This window comes from Kogia breviceps, chromosome 2 (assembly GCF_026419965.1).
Source record: "Kogia breviceps isolate mKogBre1 chromosome 2, mKogBre1 haplotype 1, whole genome shotgun sequence".
In the NCBI taxonomy this organism is placed as follows: Eukaryota; Metazoa; Chordata; class Mammalia; order Artiodactyla; family Physeteridae; genus Kogia; species Kogia breviceps.
The window spans coordinates 34,906,448-34,921,345 of NC_081311.1; the positions used below are offsets into that span (position 1 = coordinate 34,906,448).

The 14,898-nt window shown below is 35.6% G+C and overlaps 1 protein-coding gene across 1 annotated transcript in view; it reads right to left on the reverse strand.

Annotated features, from left to right (window-relative positions):
- MARCHF5 (membrane associated ring-CH-type finger 5) overlaps positions 1-14,898 on the reverse strand; it is a 58,445-nt gene that overhangs the window by 10,846 nt on the left and 32,701 nt on the right. Inside the window, exon 3 of the mRNA XM_059055476.2 lies at positions 856-986. Coding sequence (XP_058911459.1) covers positions 856-986 — 131 coding nt within the window. The remainder of the gene's footprint in view (positions 1-855; positions 987-14,898) is intronic.

A 14,898-nucleotide genomic window follows, 5' to 3' on the forward strand; every position in this document is an offset into this window, starting at 1 on the left:
AGAAAGAGTTAAAGGTAATCCTAAGAATGTAGGCTATATATCAAGTAGATGGGAAAATAATTGTAGGAATAAAAGATATAGAGAAATTATAACAGAGAATAAATTTAGGTTTCAAATTGAGGAAAAGACAAGTTTGATTTCAATAATATTCAGTGTGAAGTCATAAGAGGTCATTTAAGGAGAAGGGCCATGCTGTTCTTATAGGACTGATTTTGGGAAAAGATTAGGGTGAAAGACATAGATCTAAACACAAAACGCATAGTTAAGATGGCTGGGAATCTTCAAAGAAGAGGTATACAGAGAGAAGAGTCAAGGGCCTGGGACTAAATCTTGAAATTTAAGTCATTCTGATTTTCATCAACAGTTCCTAACTGTAGCATTGTTTCATAATAGCAAAAAACTAGAAGTAACTAACTGTCTAATCAATAAGAGACTGGTTAGTAAACTGTTGAAATTCTATACAAAGAATGCTACGCAGATTTCTCCACACTTTGTGAAAAGATCTCTAAAATTCATTCTTTTTGGAAAAAGGGGGGTCAGCTCTAATACATTTCCTTTGGGGGGGGGAAAACTATAATGTGTGTGGGAGAACATATTTATTTTATCTTGCATATGCACAAAGGAAGTCTGGAAGAATATATCTGGCTAACTGAGGAGAGGGGAACCTGGGCAAATGAAGGACAGGAGTAAGAAGACTTTCCCCTAGAGAGCTTTTATATATTTTCTTATTTTTAAGCCATGAGATTGTTATCATTTGTTCAAATAATAATTTTAAAAACTCCTAACAAAAATCTATTTAATCTGTTTGATCTTCATATCAAAAGTAACATCATCAAATAGAATAAAATAGTGAACCTGCATCACTGTCACCGCTCCATAAGTCACAGCTGTCCAATAGATAGAGCCAACCATTATTCCTGCTGCAGCAAATGGACAGGCTTTTGAGATCAGTCTATCTGCAAGATCCAAGACGTAAACAACTGGACCTATAATATAAAGAAAACAAAGTTTCAACACAAGACAGACTAAAAAAAAAAAAAAAAAGACCAGATCTAAAATATTTTTATGAAGTTAGATGCCCTGATGCTTTAGAAATAACTTATAAATGTAATGGGAACCTAGATTTGAACAGATTTAGAATTTCTCAGTCATTTGCATGAATAGCTGAGTTTTACTTCCTAAATCCTAGGAAATAGCGTCTTCAAATTTTTATCTTTATCAGTAAACCTAAGAGTAAAGCCTTAAACACAGCTGCTTCTTATAAAGGAAAATAGTTCTCTTACTTCTCTTAATGACACTGGCTACTGCAGAATGACACGGCCATTTCAACTTGCTCTTCACAAACAGTTCCTGGCCACAATTAGATTCTATAGTACTTGGTAAGACTATCACTTTTTGACTTCACTTATTACTTCCTTGATAGTTTGTGAAGGTAACCTAGGCTATTTTTTTGTAGTTACACAAAGTCAACCTATCTTACTTTGATATCCAATATACTGTAATTAGTTCAGTACTATTCTCTAACAAACTACTTTTAATGATCATGCCAGTTTTTATGGTATTCCAACAGCTGTATATGCCAATTATGCTTCTATTATTATGTGCTTACAAAGTGAAATTTGGTTATTATCTTCTCTGGTAGTTATTTGGAATAACTATACTAGGAGGAATCATAATAATTGCAATTAAGCCCGATATAATTTAGCTCCAGAATTTTCCAGAATAGTGGAAAAGTCTTAGACCTGAATTAGAGCAAGGCCTAAAGAACTGAATATCTAAGTTGAACTAAAGGAACATGCAACCTTGTCTTAGTTAGTAATCATCATATTTGTTGAATGCCCTCTACGTACAAACTATTACTTAGGACATTTTCTTAGAAATGTATAAGAGGTATTACCTACCTCTGGGGGCTTACAATCTATAGGAGGATGCTGTATACAAAACCAATTTATTTGCATTGTACAAAGAAATTCAAATAGCAATATGATGATAAAATCATTAAAAGAACAAGCATCCATCTATAGAGCCCTGATCAACAGTTCCCCCTGATTGCTGGAGCCAGTAATATTACTAGTCACTGTATAAAGAGAGACCATACTGTGAAGAAGGAAGAACATTAGGAGATATGTCAAAGGGACCAATGATTTAAATTTAGCATATAAACTTACTATTGTCAAAATCTAACTTACATAACATTTAAAACTATGACAAGGTATCTTTTGGGACCAAAGAGATAAAGTAAGCCTAGTTCAATGTATACTGACTCTACATTCTACATGATAGCAGGCGCTGTGCCACACATTACATGTATCAGTATTTAATCTCATAATGTAGGGTTTAATCCTTAAAATACACAAATTTGCAGGTTTAAGTTTATAACGCTCTCAGAAGGCACAATAAAAAGCATTTTAGTAAGTCACCAAAGATCCCTGAAATGCTGGTACTAAAAGTTAGCCAACAGGTATATATAAAACCTCAAAACTTCAGCTTTCATATTCTCTATTGATAGTTCTTTAATCAGAAAATTGAAGCCACAAAACAACAACTACAGACTCTTTACAGCATGTTTCCACCTACCAACATCACACGTATCTGAAGTCAATCCCCACTTATACACCAGATCCCATCCCCTCACCAACTCAAAGACACAGCTCTAGCAATTCACTTCTACCCTCTTACATCATTTCCCTCTACCCTTTATTGGATTATTTTCATCAAACATGTCATTATTTATTCTATCTTAAAAAAAAAAAGAAACCCCTTCTCTTGATCCTTCTTTTCCCACTGCTCCATTTCTTTGTTCCCTTTACAACAAAATCACTCAGAAGACTTTTCTGTTTTCACTCACTCTCCAATTCTCTCTTGAATCCACTCCACCAAAACTGCTCATCAAGGTCACTAACAACACACACATAGCTAAATCCAATGGTCTAATCTCAGCCTTCCTCTTATTTGGCCTACCACCAATATCTGATAGATGTTCCCCTTCTTCTTCCCAATAATCATTGCATCTCCAGGACCATCACGAACTCTTGGTTTTCTTTCCATATCACCAGTCACTAACTTTTCAGTCTCATTTGCTGGTTCCTCCTCTTTTTCTTGACCTCAGTGAGGCCCAACCTGTCAACTTCTACTTCATCATACTCCCTATTTGATTACTCTGCTCTATTTTTCTTTTTCCTAAAGCACTTACCACCTAACATACTCTAATTTACTTATTGTTTCCACCTACTAGAATAAGGGTTGAAAAACCATGGCCCATGGGCCGAATCCACCTGTTACTGTAAATAAAGTTTTTGAGAAATATGGCTACATGCAAAGTTAGCTGACCCTTGAACAACACGGGTTTGAACTACATGGATCCACTTACACTAGGATTTTTTTCAATAGTAAATTCTACAGTTCTACACAATCCTCTGGTTGGTTGGTTGAATCCATGGATATGGAGGGATACAGAGAAGCTGTGGATACGGAGGGCCAACTAAAAGTTATATGTGGGTTTTTGACTGCAGAGGGTTGGACCCCTTCCCCCCTCCAAGCCTGCACTGTTCAAGGGTCAACTGTATTTACTATATATATATATATATATATATATATATATATATATATATATATATTTTTTTTTTTTTTTTACAGAAAAAGTTTGTTGGTTCCTGAACTAGAATATGAGCTCCAAAGCAAAAGTAACCTTTTTATTTTGCTTACTGATGAATCCCAATTCCTTTGATTCTCAAAAATTTGCTTAAAAGTAGTTCTGTGCAATTTTTTTTTTTTTTGGATGTACACAGGCCTCCCACTGTTGTGGCCTCTCCTGTTGCGGAGCGCAGGCTCAGCGGCCATGGCTCACGGGCCCAGCCGCTCCGCAGCATGTGGGATCCTCCCGGACCGGGGCACAAACCCATGTCCCCTGCATCGGCAGGTGGACTCTCAACCACTGCACCACCAGGGAAGCCCAAGTATCCTTTTTAAAATCATGTCTATTTGTAAATCTTTCAGCATATTCTAAGGAAAGGAGGCCACACAGAAATTGAACCTCAAAATTTCTGTCAAGTGTTTCACAGAGAGAAAGCTACGCTCATAGTCTTATGAAAATCTATGATATGAAAATCTCTAGGTCTTCCTTTTTCATTCTTCTGTATGAAGCCCAAGTTATGAGACTATTTTCTACCCAGTCAGAATCAGAATGTATTACGAGAGAAGGTATTTTACCTGCTTCCAGCTGACCTTCTTTCCCCATCCCCCACCTTTTCAAAAGGGTGCTTGGAAAGATCTACTGATGGAGCAAAGCAATATAATTCCTAAAAAAAGTAACATCATTTAGATGAAAACATAGTTCCTAAAAAGTAATCAGTCACTACTGATTTTATCTATTATGAACACGGACAATAGATAGATGTTTGAATTGTCTTTCCTTTAAAGATCTCAGAAGGTTCTAACAGAATAAGCTCAGTTTTCAATTTTCTTCTGAATCACTGGGTATGAATTCTTTCTGTACAAACAAAAACAAACAAATAAGTCCTCATACTTCCTTCTGGAAATTTTTTACTTATCCCTTGGGTCATATGCAACAGATGTGCTGGATTAAATGAAGTCATTGGCTGCATTTTATAATCCCTATTTCCAGTTTTTCTGGCAAAATTCTGTCTAGGCTTTTGTCTTAAGTTTATTTTGCCTAAACCTCTCAAGTCTTTTCCAGATAGACTAGTCCAAGATTAGTTTAATATTTAAAAGGAAGGATAAATGCCTAGTGGTAAACATACCATTAGAATTATAAACTGCCACCCAGGGGAGGTATTTCTGAGAGCTAAAGATTATCTAGGCAAGCTGTTTGATGAATAAGAACAATCACTCAAATCCTCCGGATGCAGTCCCTCATCATATTTTTCTTACTAGGAAGCTTATCATGTACTATCCTATGACTTGAGGTCATAAAAGGAAAACAGCCAACAGTCACTAGCCTCTTCTTATTGTCAGATTAAAGTACAAACAGTTCCGGGAAATGAGGAAAGGCAAGACTCTAGCCCTTGAAAATCTCAATTCTAATGGGGAGGAAGAAGTATGAATAAACGTACTTCACAAGTTAAATATGCAAGAGCATAAAAAGGTTTTATTTAGTATTTTAAAAAGGTATTATTGAATTTTTAATGCCTCAGTGGGCTTCATCACTTATGTTTCCAACAGTACTGTATTTACACAATGAATGGCAACTGGAGAAGGTTTGTATAAATACAAGTCTTGAAAATTCAATAATTTAAAGAGCATTAGGGACACTTGCAATTAAAAGGAAATCTAGGGCTTCCCTGGTGGCACAGTGGTTGGGAGTCCTCCTGGCGATGCAGAGGACGCAGGTTCGTGCCCCGGTCTGGGAGGATCCCACGTGCCCCACGTGCCGCAGAGCGGCTGGGCCCGTGAGCCATGGCCGCTAAGCCTGTGTGTCCGGAGCCTGTGCTCCGCAATGGGAGAGGCCGCAACAGTGAGAGGCCCACGTACCGCAAAAAAAAAAAAAAAATCTATTGTGAATTCTTTTGCACAATAAAGCTTTTGTAAAGAAAATAACTACACGTAATGTTTTGGGTAAATTCAAATCTTCGCATTTCAGATTTGAATGACATCAAACAGTGAGCTGAGAACTATTAGGGAAACTCCTAAGTCCATGTCTACTGAAAAGAAGTAATCAGTTTTATCTGGCAGACACTGCAAAGGTAGATTTGTTGTGATTGTTGTGTTGTGATTTAAATTCAAGTTTCTGTATGCATGGTATTAAAGGTACATTTTGGAAATTAAGAATTAATGACTGAAAGGCAGGTAATACTTAGTGTTCAAAATCTCCTGGCACTGCATACAATCATACCCAGAATTCCCAGGACCTTTCCTGGGGATAGAAAGGTATCCTCAAAAACACCTCTGACCAATTCTTGAAAAATAATTTCTGAACACTGCCAGGGTGCTAAAGTTTCTAACATAAAACATAATTTAATGCTTCACAAGATAACCTTGTATAAGTCCCTGAGATGGTAACAGCTCCCATGAACTCCAAGGTTTCTGTTAAGTGGCCAAATTTATAAAAGAGATTGCCAGACCCAACTCAAATGCCAACCTGCTAAGCCAAAACATCAACCCCACTTTCAGGTTCAGAACTGCTGAGAATTGCAGATTTTAGAGGTCACCAAGAGTCTAAAAATACAGTTCTAAACTTCTTTCCTTGCTCCAAGTCTTCTTTTTGTTGCACACTATTTCTGGAATGTCCTGTCCCTACTTTGATTAAATCTGTATGAAAACCCAAATTCCCAATGAAAACTAACCTAACCTAATACAGGCTGACTAATTGTTCTACCCCACCCTGTTCACGAGGCTTAAGCCTCGTGGAAGCCTGTTCCACGAGGCTTCCTTTACATACTGTCCCACAAAATGCACTTACCCCTTTGCTTGTGCATAATGTTAGTACTTTATTTTCTTGTTCAATGTTTGTTCAGTTGTCTCAATATCCTTTAAGTCTGTCCATGTCAGCATCATCTGAGACTGAAAGCTCCCAGGGGGCAGGGGCCATGTCTGTTTAACTCGTTTTGTACAGTGCCTAGGATAGAACCATGTACAGATAGGTGCTTAAAAAATGCTTTTTAATGATGATTGGTATCTATCACTCTCAGGGACTGTCTAAGCTACAGCTATCTTCAGCACATGGTACTTGGCAGTATATCAGGGTACTTTGGCCTGTTCCACAGGGCATTAGAATATAATGGCACAGGACCTAGCTGCAGCACTCTGTGGCAAGTATTTGACTCAATTCATTGTTAAAAAAACAACTTAAAAAAAGTATTAATTATATGGTCCAACAACAAATGTGGATTTTACGGAAAACATGAATATCACAACCACCAATTCAATTGAGTTAAAAACATGTGGGAATTTTGATGGGATAGTAAAGAGTTTTAACTTGTAACTCTTTCTCTAGCATTCATCACCGTTTTAAACACTAAGATGCCGGAAGGTAGGTCTAAGAGCCCCAGACAAGCTCATTTAAGTTCATCTTTAATTGCTCTGCTTGTAGGTTGAGATTTTACCATTTTTTATGGAAAAACAAACATCCTGCAAACTCAGGCTTTAATTTACTTTGCTTAATGATGAAAGTTAGTCATTAGATTGTCAACAGAAGGAAGGATATGTTCTTGGACAATTTTTTATTTAACCAAACTAATAATAATTGACCAAAACCCCCTCAAAACAAAACAAATGATGAATAAACGATTCAGAGTCAAAGCAGATGAATATTATGTCTTGGTGTATATATATATAGTGTATTACCAAGAAAAGTAACTAAAGATCATCAAAGTAGTTCTTTATGAGTACATAGCTTGTGCCAAGGGAAAGCTTATATTTTTCCCATTAGAATAGATTAGCCCATAGAATATTTGAGGGCTATGACGTCAACTACTAAGTACTTATTAAGCACCTATTGTACACATAGCATTTTACTATGCATTAAAAAAATGTAAATAAAATTTAACACACTAGCCTCTGCCTCCAAGGAGCCTACAATCTAGTTAGGGCCAAACAATAAATACACATTAAACAACTGGAAAACTTTATGGCAAAACTTACAAATATATGATAGTATCATACACACTACACAGATACATGTTAACAAATTTAAAGATTATAGAGGGGGTAAGGGTGCAAAGAGTTTTAATATTACTGTCTGTATGTATGTGTTTACTAATTAACAGAAGTGAATCTTGACCTTGAAATCTATGATCTGAAAAGGGGGGCATGCTAGAAGACCTTCTAACTAGAGGCAAAAGACTTTATTCAACGGGTTTATATATTTTTAAAAAGCTAGTATGCCAGTAAGGTGGGGGTTAATTGATAAAAATCGTTAGCCAGATCTCTGAAGAACATGACACAATAGGCAGGAAGGAAGTTCCTGGTGACAGGCATACTAAAATGAATATGATATTTTAGGAAAACTAAGAATGTTTAAAGTCAGAATAAACTAGAATAGAATCCACAAGGTTTTGTATCTAAAGTGAGTACAAAAAAAGAGAAAGTAGCATCAATCTAAAGTAGTTTAATATAAAAGAGAGTTGTTAGAAAGGATAAAGAAATATTAAATCTTTTAGAGAAAAAATGTTTTGTCTGCTTTTAGGAGAAACCATGTCTAAGGTATTAAACTCTTTGAATTTCCAAATTAAAAGTTGAAAAAGTTGTGATAAAAGAAACACCACCATCAATTATCATTAATACATAAAAATAGATGGCAATATTAATTATGTAGTTACTACATATATGCCAAGGAATTGTTATTACATTTTCTTTTTTCTTCTTTAAACATACCTATATTTTTCAAATTTTCTATGATGAGAATATAATTACTTTTATTAATAAGAAAAACGACTTTTTTGAGAATAACAAAGAGTTATCATAAAATTCAGGTAACCATACCCTAAGGAAAGTCAACCTGACATTACTGTTTCATTTTCTTTTCCCCTTTATATGAGAAACCCACAGTAGGCTACTTAGGAGGCAAAATAACAAGGGGAGTAAGGATTAGGTAGGGTCTACCGTATGAATTTGGACAAAATGCTATCTCCAGACCTCAATTTCTACATCTATAATGATAATGAAGATAATATCTACCTCAGAGTTTTTGTGAAAATTAATGCATATGAAGCTCTTGATACAGTACTTAGTGTTACACTGTACCAACATCGGATATCAGTTCTTTCAAAAATGGCATACTAAATTAAGTAGAATAGAACTCTGGAATAGGAGGTATAATCCAAGACAGATGTTTGAGAAAAAGTTATGGTATAAGGCTCTGGTATAAAAATAAGACTGTTTCAGGAAAATCTGAGGTAAGAAATAAAGGACAGATCTTTTTTGCCTAAAGGTCTGGGACAAGGAGGAAGAGGAAAATTCATGGTGCCTGGGAATCTGAGAATGAAGAGGGAGAAGACACCAGACTATAATTAGTAATTACTTTTTAAAAAATGTAAGATTCTGTAATTGTGTTTTGGACCTATAATTCAGCTACCAGTATTTATATATAGTGTGCACCCAGAAAGCCTCACCCTATTGAAGATACTTATTAAAACAAATTTATATTTAAATCTTAGGGAACAAGACTAGATGTGATCCAGCAATAAACATGAGAAATCCTTACTTTGAAGGCATTCTAGTCATCTGCCTCATAAGAGGGTATATAAAGGAGGGCCAAAGAAGATCTAATGAGATGCCTACCTACAAACTTTAACATCAGAGGGTACTCAAAGATTGAATCATTATGGAATAGGATTTTGGTTTTTCAGTTCCTTTATTTTGATCATCCATAGACGTTTAGATATAATGCAAAGCAAAAATAAACACTTCTCTGATGGCCAAGTGTAAATATTACTAGAAACTCTTAATTATATGAAGAAAGTACCTGAATTCTTAAGTCTGTACTGGTTTTCAAGTAATGAAATAAGCCAACAATATATTTTATGAGAGCAGTCAGGAAAGTAACCGCTTGGATTTACAGTGAGTAACAGAGGGCCATGTGGTTAGAGGAAACAATGCAGACTATTCTTAGAAAGTAACTGATAGCTTAGAAAATATTAAAAATGTAAAATTCTCATTAAATTGAAGCCATGAAAAACTTTTTTAAATTTGGAGAAAATTAATATATATTTAGTACCCTTTTTCAAACAAAATGATGCTCAACATCACTAATCATTAGAGAAATGCAAATCAAAACTACAGTGAGGTGTCACCTCACACCAGTCAGAATGGGCATCATCAAAAAGTCTACAAACAATAAATGCTGGAGAGGGTGTGGAGAAAAGGGAACCCTCTGGTACTGTTGGTGGGAATGTAAATTGATACAGCCACTATGGAGAACAGTATGGAGGTTCCTTAAATAACTAAAAATAGAACTACCTTATGACCCAGCAATCCCACTACTGGGCATATATATGCCCAGAGAAAACCCTAATTCAAAAGGAGTCATGTACCACAATGTACACTGCAGCTCTATTTACAATAGCCAGGACATGGAAGCAACGTAAGTGTCCATCAACAGATGAATGGATAAAGAAGATGTGGCACATATATACAATGGAATATTACTCAGCCATAAAGAGAAATGAAATTGAGTTATTTGTAATGAGGTGGTTGGACTTAGAATCTGTCATACAGAGTGACGTAAGTCAGTAAGAGAAAAACGAATAATGTATGCTAACACATATATGGAATCTTAAAAAAAAAGGTTCTGAAGAACCTAGGGGTAGGACAGGAATAAAGATGCAGACGTAGAGAATGGACTTGAGGACACGGGGAGGGGGAAGGGTAAGCTGGGACAAAGTGAGAGAGTGGCATGGACATATATACACTACCAAATATAAAACAGATAGCTAGTGGGAATGCAGTGCACAAGGAGATCAGCTCAGTGCTTTGTGACCACCTAGTGGGGTGGGATAGGGAGGGTGGGAGGGAGTTGCCAGAGGGAGGGGATATGGGGATATATGTATATGTATAGCTGATTCACTCTGTGATACAGCAGAAACTAACACATCATTGTAAAGCAATTATGTTCCAATAAAGATGTTAAAAAAAACAAAAACAAAAAACCACAACAGCATTCTTTCTTGTTTTCCAATGGTTAGCCACCTCACTCATAAAGAAATGGAAATTAAAACTCTGAGATACCTTTTCTTACTTAACAGATTATACCAACAAACTAAAATGTTAGCCAATCTACTGGCAAAGCTGTAAGTAAACAGGCAAACTCATCCATTGCAGGTGCATATAAAATGGTATAGTACCTAATCCAGCAGAAGTATATGTGCTATTCACCCCAATTTAGCAATCCCTTCTTGGTTCACCTTTAGTAGTATTCTAAGCTAACAAACTCAAAAAAAAAAAAAAAAAAAGAGAAAGAATTACAATGTCATTCTTCTGTACCATCTAATGAAATAATAGATCTAGAGCCAATGAATAAAAAATTTATCAATCTCTGCTAAAACCAGTAAGTGGAAACTGACAGGGAATTCTGTTGGAGTTATCAGGTTGATAACACCTGTATCCACTGATCAGTCTTATCATAAAAAAAGATATCTATACATTTTTCCAGCTTTATTATTGACATATAACATATATGTTTAAGGTGTAGAATGTGATAATTTGATAATATATATTGAGAAATGATCATCACAATAAGGTTAGTTAACACTTCAATCTTCTTATATAATTACCATCTTTGTGGTGCTAACACTTAAGATCTACTCTCTTAACCTTCATTTATATAATACAGTGCTAATTATGGTCACCATATTGTACATTGATCTCTAGAACTCATTTATCTTTTAAATGGAAGTTTGTAGCCCTTGACCAACATTTCCCAATATTCCCCAACCATTCTACTATTTGAGTTTGGATATTTTAGCCACATATAAGTGAGAACATACAGTATTTGTCTTTTGAGAACATACAGTATTTGCCTTTCTCTGACTTATTTCGCTTAGCACAATGCCCTTAAGATCTACCCATGTTCTTGCAAAAGGCAGGGTTTCCTTTTATTTTTTTAAAAAAAGGCTGAATATTCTACTGTATATACACACACATTTTCTTTATCCATTCATTCGTCGATGGACACTTAGGTTGTTTTCCATGTCTTGGCTATTGTGAATAATGCTGCAGTGAACATGGGGGTGTAGGTATCTCTTCCAGACAGTGATTTAATTCCTTCAGATATCTACTCAGAAGTGGGATTGCTGGATCACATGATAGTTAAAAAACATTTTTTTGAGTAATCTCCATATAGTTTTTCATAGTGGTTATACCAATTAACATCCCCACAAACAGTGCACACAGTACCCTTTTCTCCACAGCCTTGTTAACACTTGCTGTCTATTGTCTTTTTGTTAATAACTATTCTAACAGATGTGAGGTAACACCTCATTGTGGTTTTGATTTCCATTTCCCCAATGATTAGTGATGTTGAGCATCTTTTCATGCATCAGTTGACCATTTGTAGGTCTTCTACAGAAAATTTTCTATTCAAGATCTTAACCCATTTTTAAATCAGATTGTGTTATGGTTTTTGTTCTTGGATATTGAGTTTATAAATTCCTTATATTTTGGATATTAATCCCCTATCAGACAGATGATTTACAAGTATTTTCTCATTCCATAGGTTACCTTTTCATTTTGCTAATTGTTTCTTTTGCTGTGCAAAAGCTGTTTCGTTTGATATAGTCCAACTTACTTCTGCTTTTGTTGCTTGTGCTTTTGGTGTCATATCCAAAAAATCAAAAATGTCAAGGAGACTTTCCTGTTTTATTCTAGAAGGTTTATAGTTTCTGGTCCTAAATTTAAATCTCCAATCCATTTTGAGTTACTTTTTGTGAGTGGAATAAGACAGGGACCAATTTCAGTCTTTTGCATGTAACAATTCAGTTTTCCCAACATCACTTATTGAAGAGACTTCTCTGAGTATTCTTGGCTCCCTTGTCAAATATTAGTTGAACATATATGTGTGGGTTTAATTCTGGGCTCTCAACTCTGTTCCACTGGCCTATGTGTCTTTTTACACTAGTACCATATTGCTTTGATTATTATAGCTTTGTAATAAAGTTTAAATCAATAAATGTGATGCCACCTGCTTTGTTCTTCTTTCTCAGGATTGCTTTGGCTATTTGGGGTCTTTTGTAGTTCCATACAATTTTAGGATTATTTTTCCTAATTCTGTAAAAAATGCCATTGGACTTTCAGGGATTACACTGAATATATAGATGGCTTTGGGTAGTATGGACATTTTAACAGTATTAATTCTGCCAATCCATGAATATGAGATAGCTTTTCATTTATTTGTGTCTTCTTTAATTTCTTGCATCAATGTGTTGAAATTTTGTTTTACTCCTAAATATTTTATTATTTTTGGTATTACAAATGGGATTATTTTACTTCTTTTTCAGATAGCTTAGTGTATATATAGAAATACAACTGATTTTTATGTTGATTTTGTATCCTGCAATTTTACCGAATTCATTTATTAGTTCTAACAGGCTATTTGGTGGAGTCTTTAGGATTTTCTATATATAAGATCATATCATCTCCAAGCAAAGACAACTTTACTTCTTTCTTTCAGATTCAGATGTCTTTTATTTCTTTTTCTTGACTAATTGCTCTGGGTAGGACGGGAGTGCTGAGAACAGATACTCTTGTTTTGTTCTTGATCTTAGTGGGTACACTGTGTATGATGTTAGCTGTGAGAGTTTGTCATACACAGCCTTTATTACGTTGAGGTACGTCCTTCTATACCCAATTTGTTGAGAGTTTTTATCATGAAAGGATGTTGAATTCTGTCAAATGTTTCTCTGCATCCTGCAGATAATGAGATGCAGAGATAAGATTTTTTATCTTTCATTCTATTAATGTGGTATATATCACACTGATTGATACACAGATATTGAAACATCCTTGTATCCCAGGGATAAATCCCACTTGATCATGGTGTATGATGCTTTAATATGCTGTTGGATGTGTTTTGCTAATATTTTGTTGAGATTTTTTCATCTATATTCATCAGGGATATTGGCTTGTAGTTTTCTTATAGTGTCCGTATCTGGCTTTGGTATCGGGGTAATGCTGGCCTCATAAAATGCGTCTGGGAATGTTCCCTCCTCTTTAATTTTAAAGAGTCTAAGAAGGACTGGCATTAATTCGTCTTAAGTGTTTGGCAGAATTCACCAGTGAAACCATCTGGTCCTGGGTTTTTCTTTGTTGGGAGCTTTATGATGTCCTTAGTTGTTATTGGTCTGTTCACATTTTTTATTTCTTCATGATTCAGTCTTTGTAGGTTTTATGTTTCTAGGAGTTTATCCTTTACTTCTAGGTTATCCAATTTGTTGGCATACAACTGCTCACAGTACTTTCTTAAGATCCTTTGTATTTCTGGGACTTCTCTGGTGGTGCAGTGGTTAAGAATCCACCTGCCAATGCAGGGGACAGGGGTTCAACACGGGTTCAAGCCCTGGTCCGGGAAGATCCCACATGCCACAGAGCAACTAAACCTGTGTGCCACAACTACTGAGCTTATACTCTAGAGCCTGTAAGCCACAACTACTGAGCTCACGTGCCACAACTACTGAAGCCCGTGTGCCTAGAGCCCGTGCTCCGCAACAAGAGAAGCCACGGCAATAAGAAGCCTGTGCACCGCAACAAAGAGTAGCCCCTGCTTGCCGCAAATAGAGAAATCCCGCACTCAGCAATGAAGACTCAATGCAGCCAAAAAAAAAAAAAAAAAAAGTACAGGGGAAAATATAGTATCAGAGGAAAAAAATTCCAATCCACAAGATGATCAACTAAAGGGGAAAAAAAGAGAAAAAAGGACAAATAGACTGCATAAAATTTGACAGTAAAAACCCAACTATATGAGTATCACTATAAGTTTACACAAAAGAATTCAGAAGAACTGAAAATAAAAGGATGAGAAAAGATAAGCAAATGCAACAACATCAAAAAAAGCTGGTATGAAAGGGGGGAAAGAGTAACTTTACAGTGAAAAAACCTGACAAACATAACCTTACTGAGATGATCAAGATGATGATTAGTATCATGAGTGATAAGTAATATTGATAGTATGTGCCTGTGATGTGATGTGATGAAAATGGCACTTCATCTCTGTGGTCTTGTACCCCAAAACTCATAACCCCAGTAGATAATGGGAAAAACATCAGACAGATCTGAATTGTGAGACATTCTGTAAAACATCTAACCAGTATTCCTCAAAACCATCAAGGTCAACAAAAACAAGTTAAGTCTGAGAAGCTGCTACTGCCAAGAGGAGCATTAAGGAGACATGATTAAATGTAATATAATATCCTGAACAGGATCCTGGAACAGAATAAGGACATTAGGGAA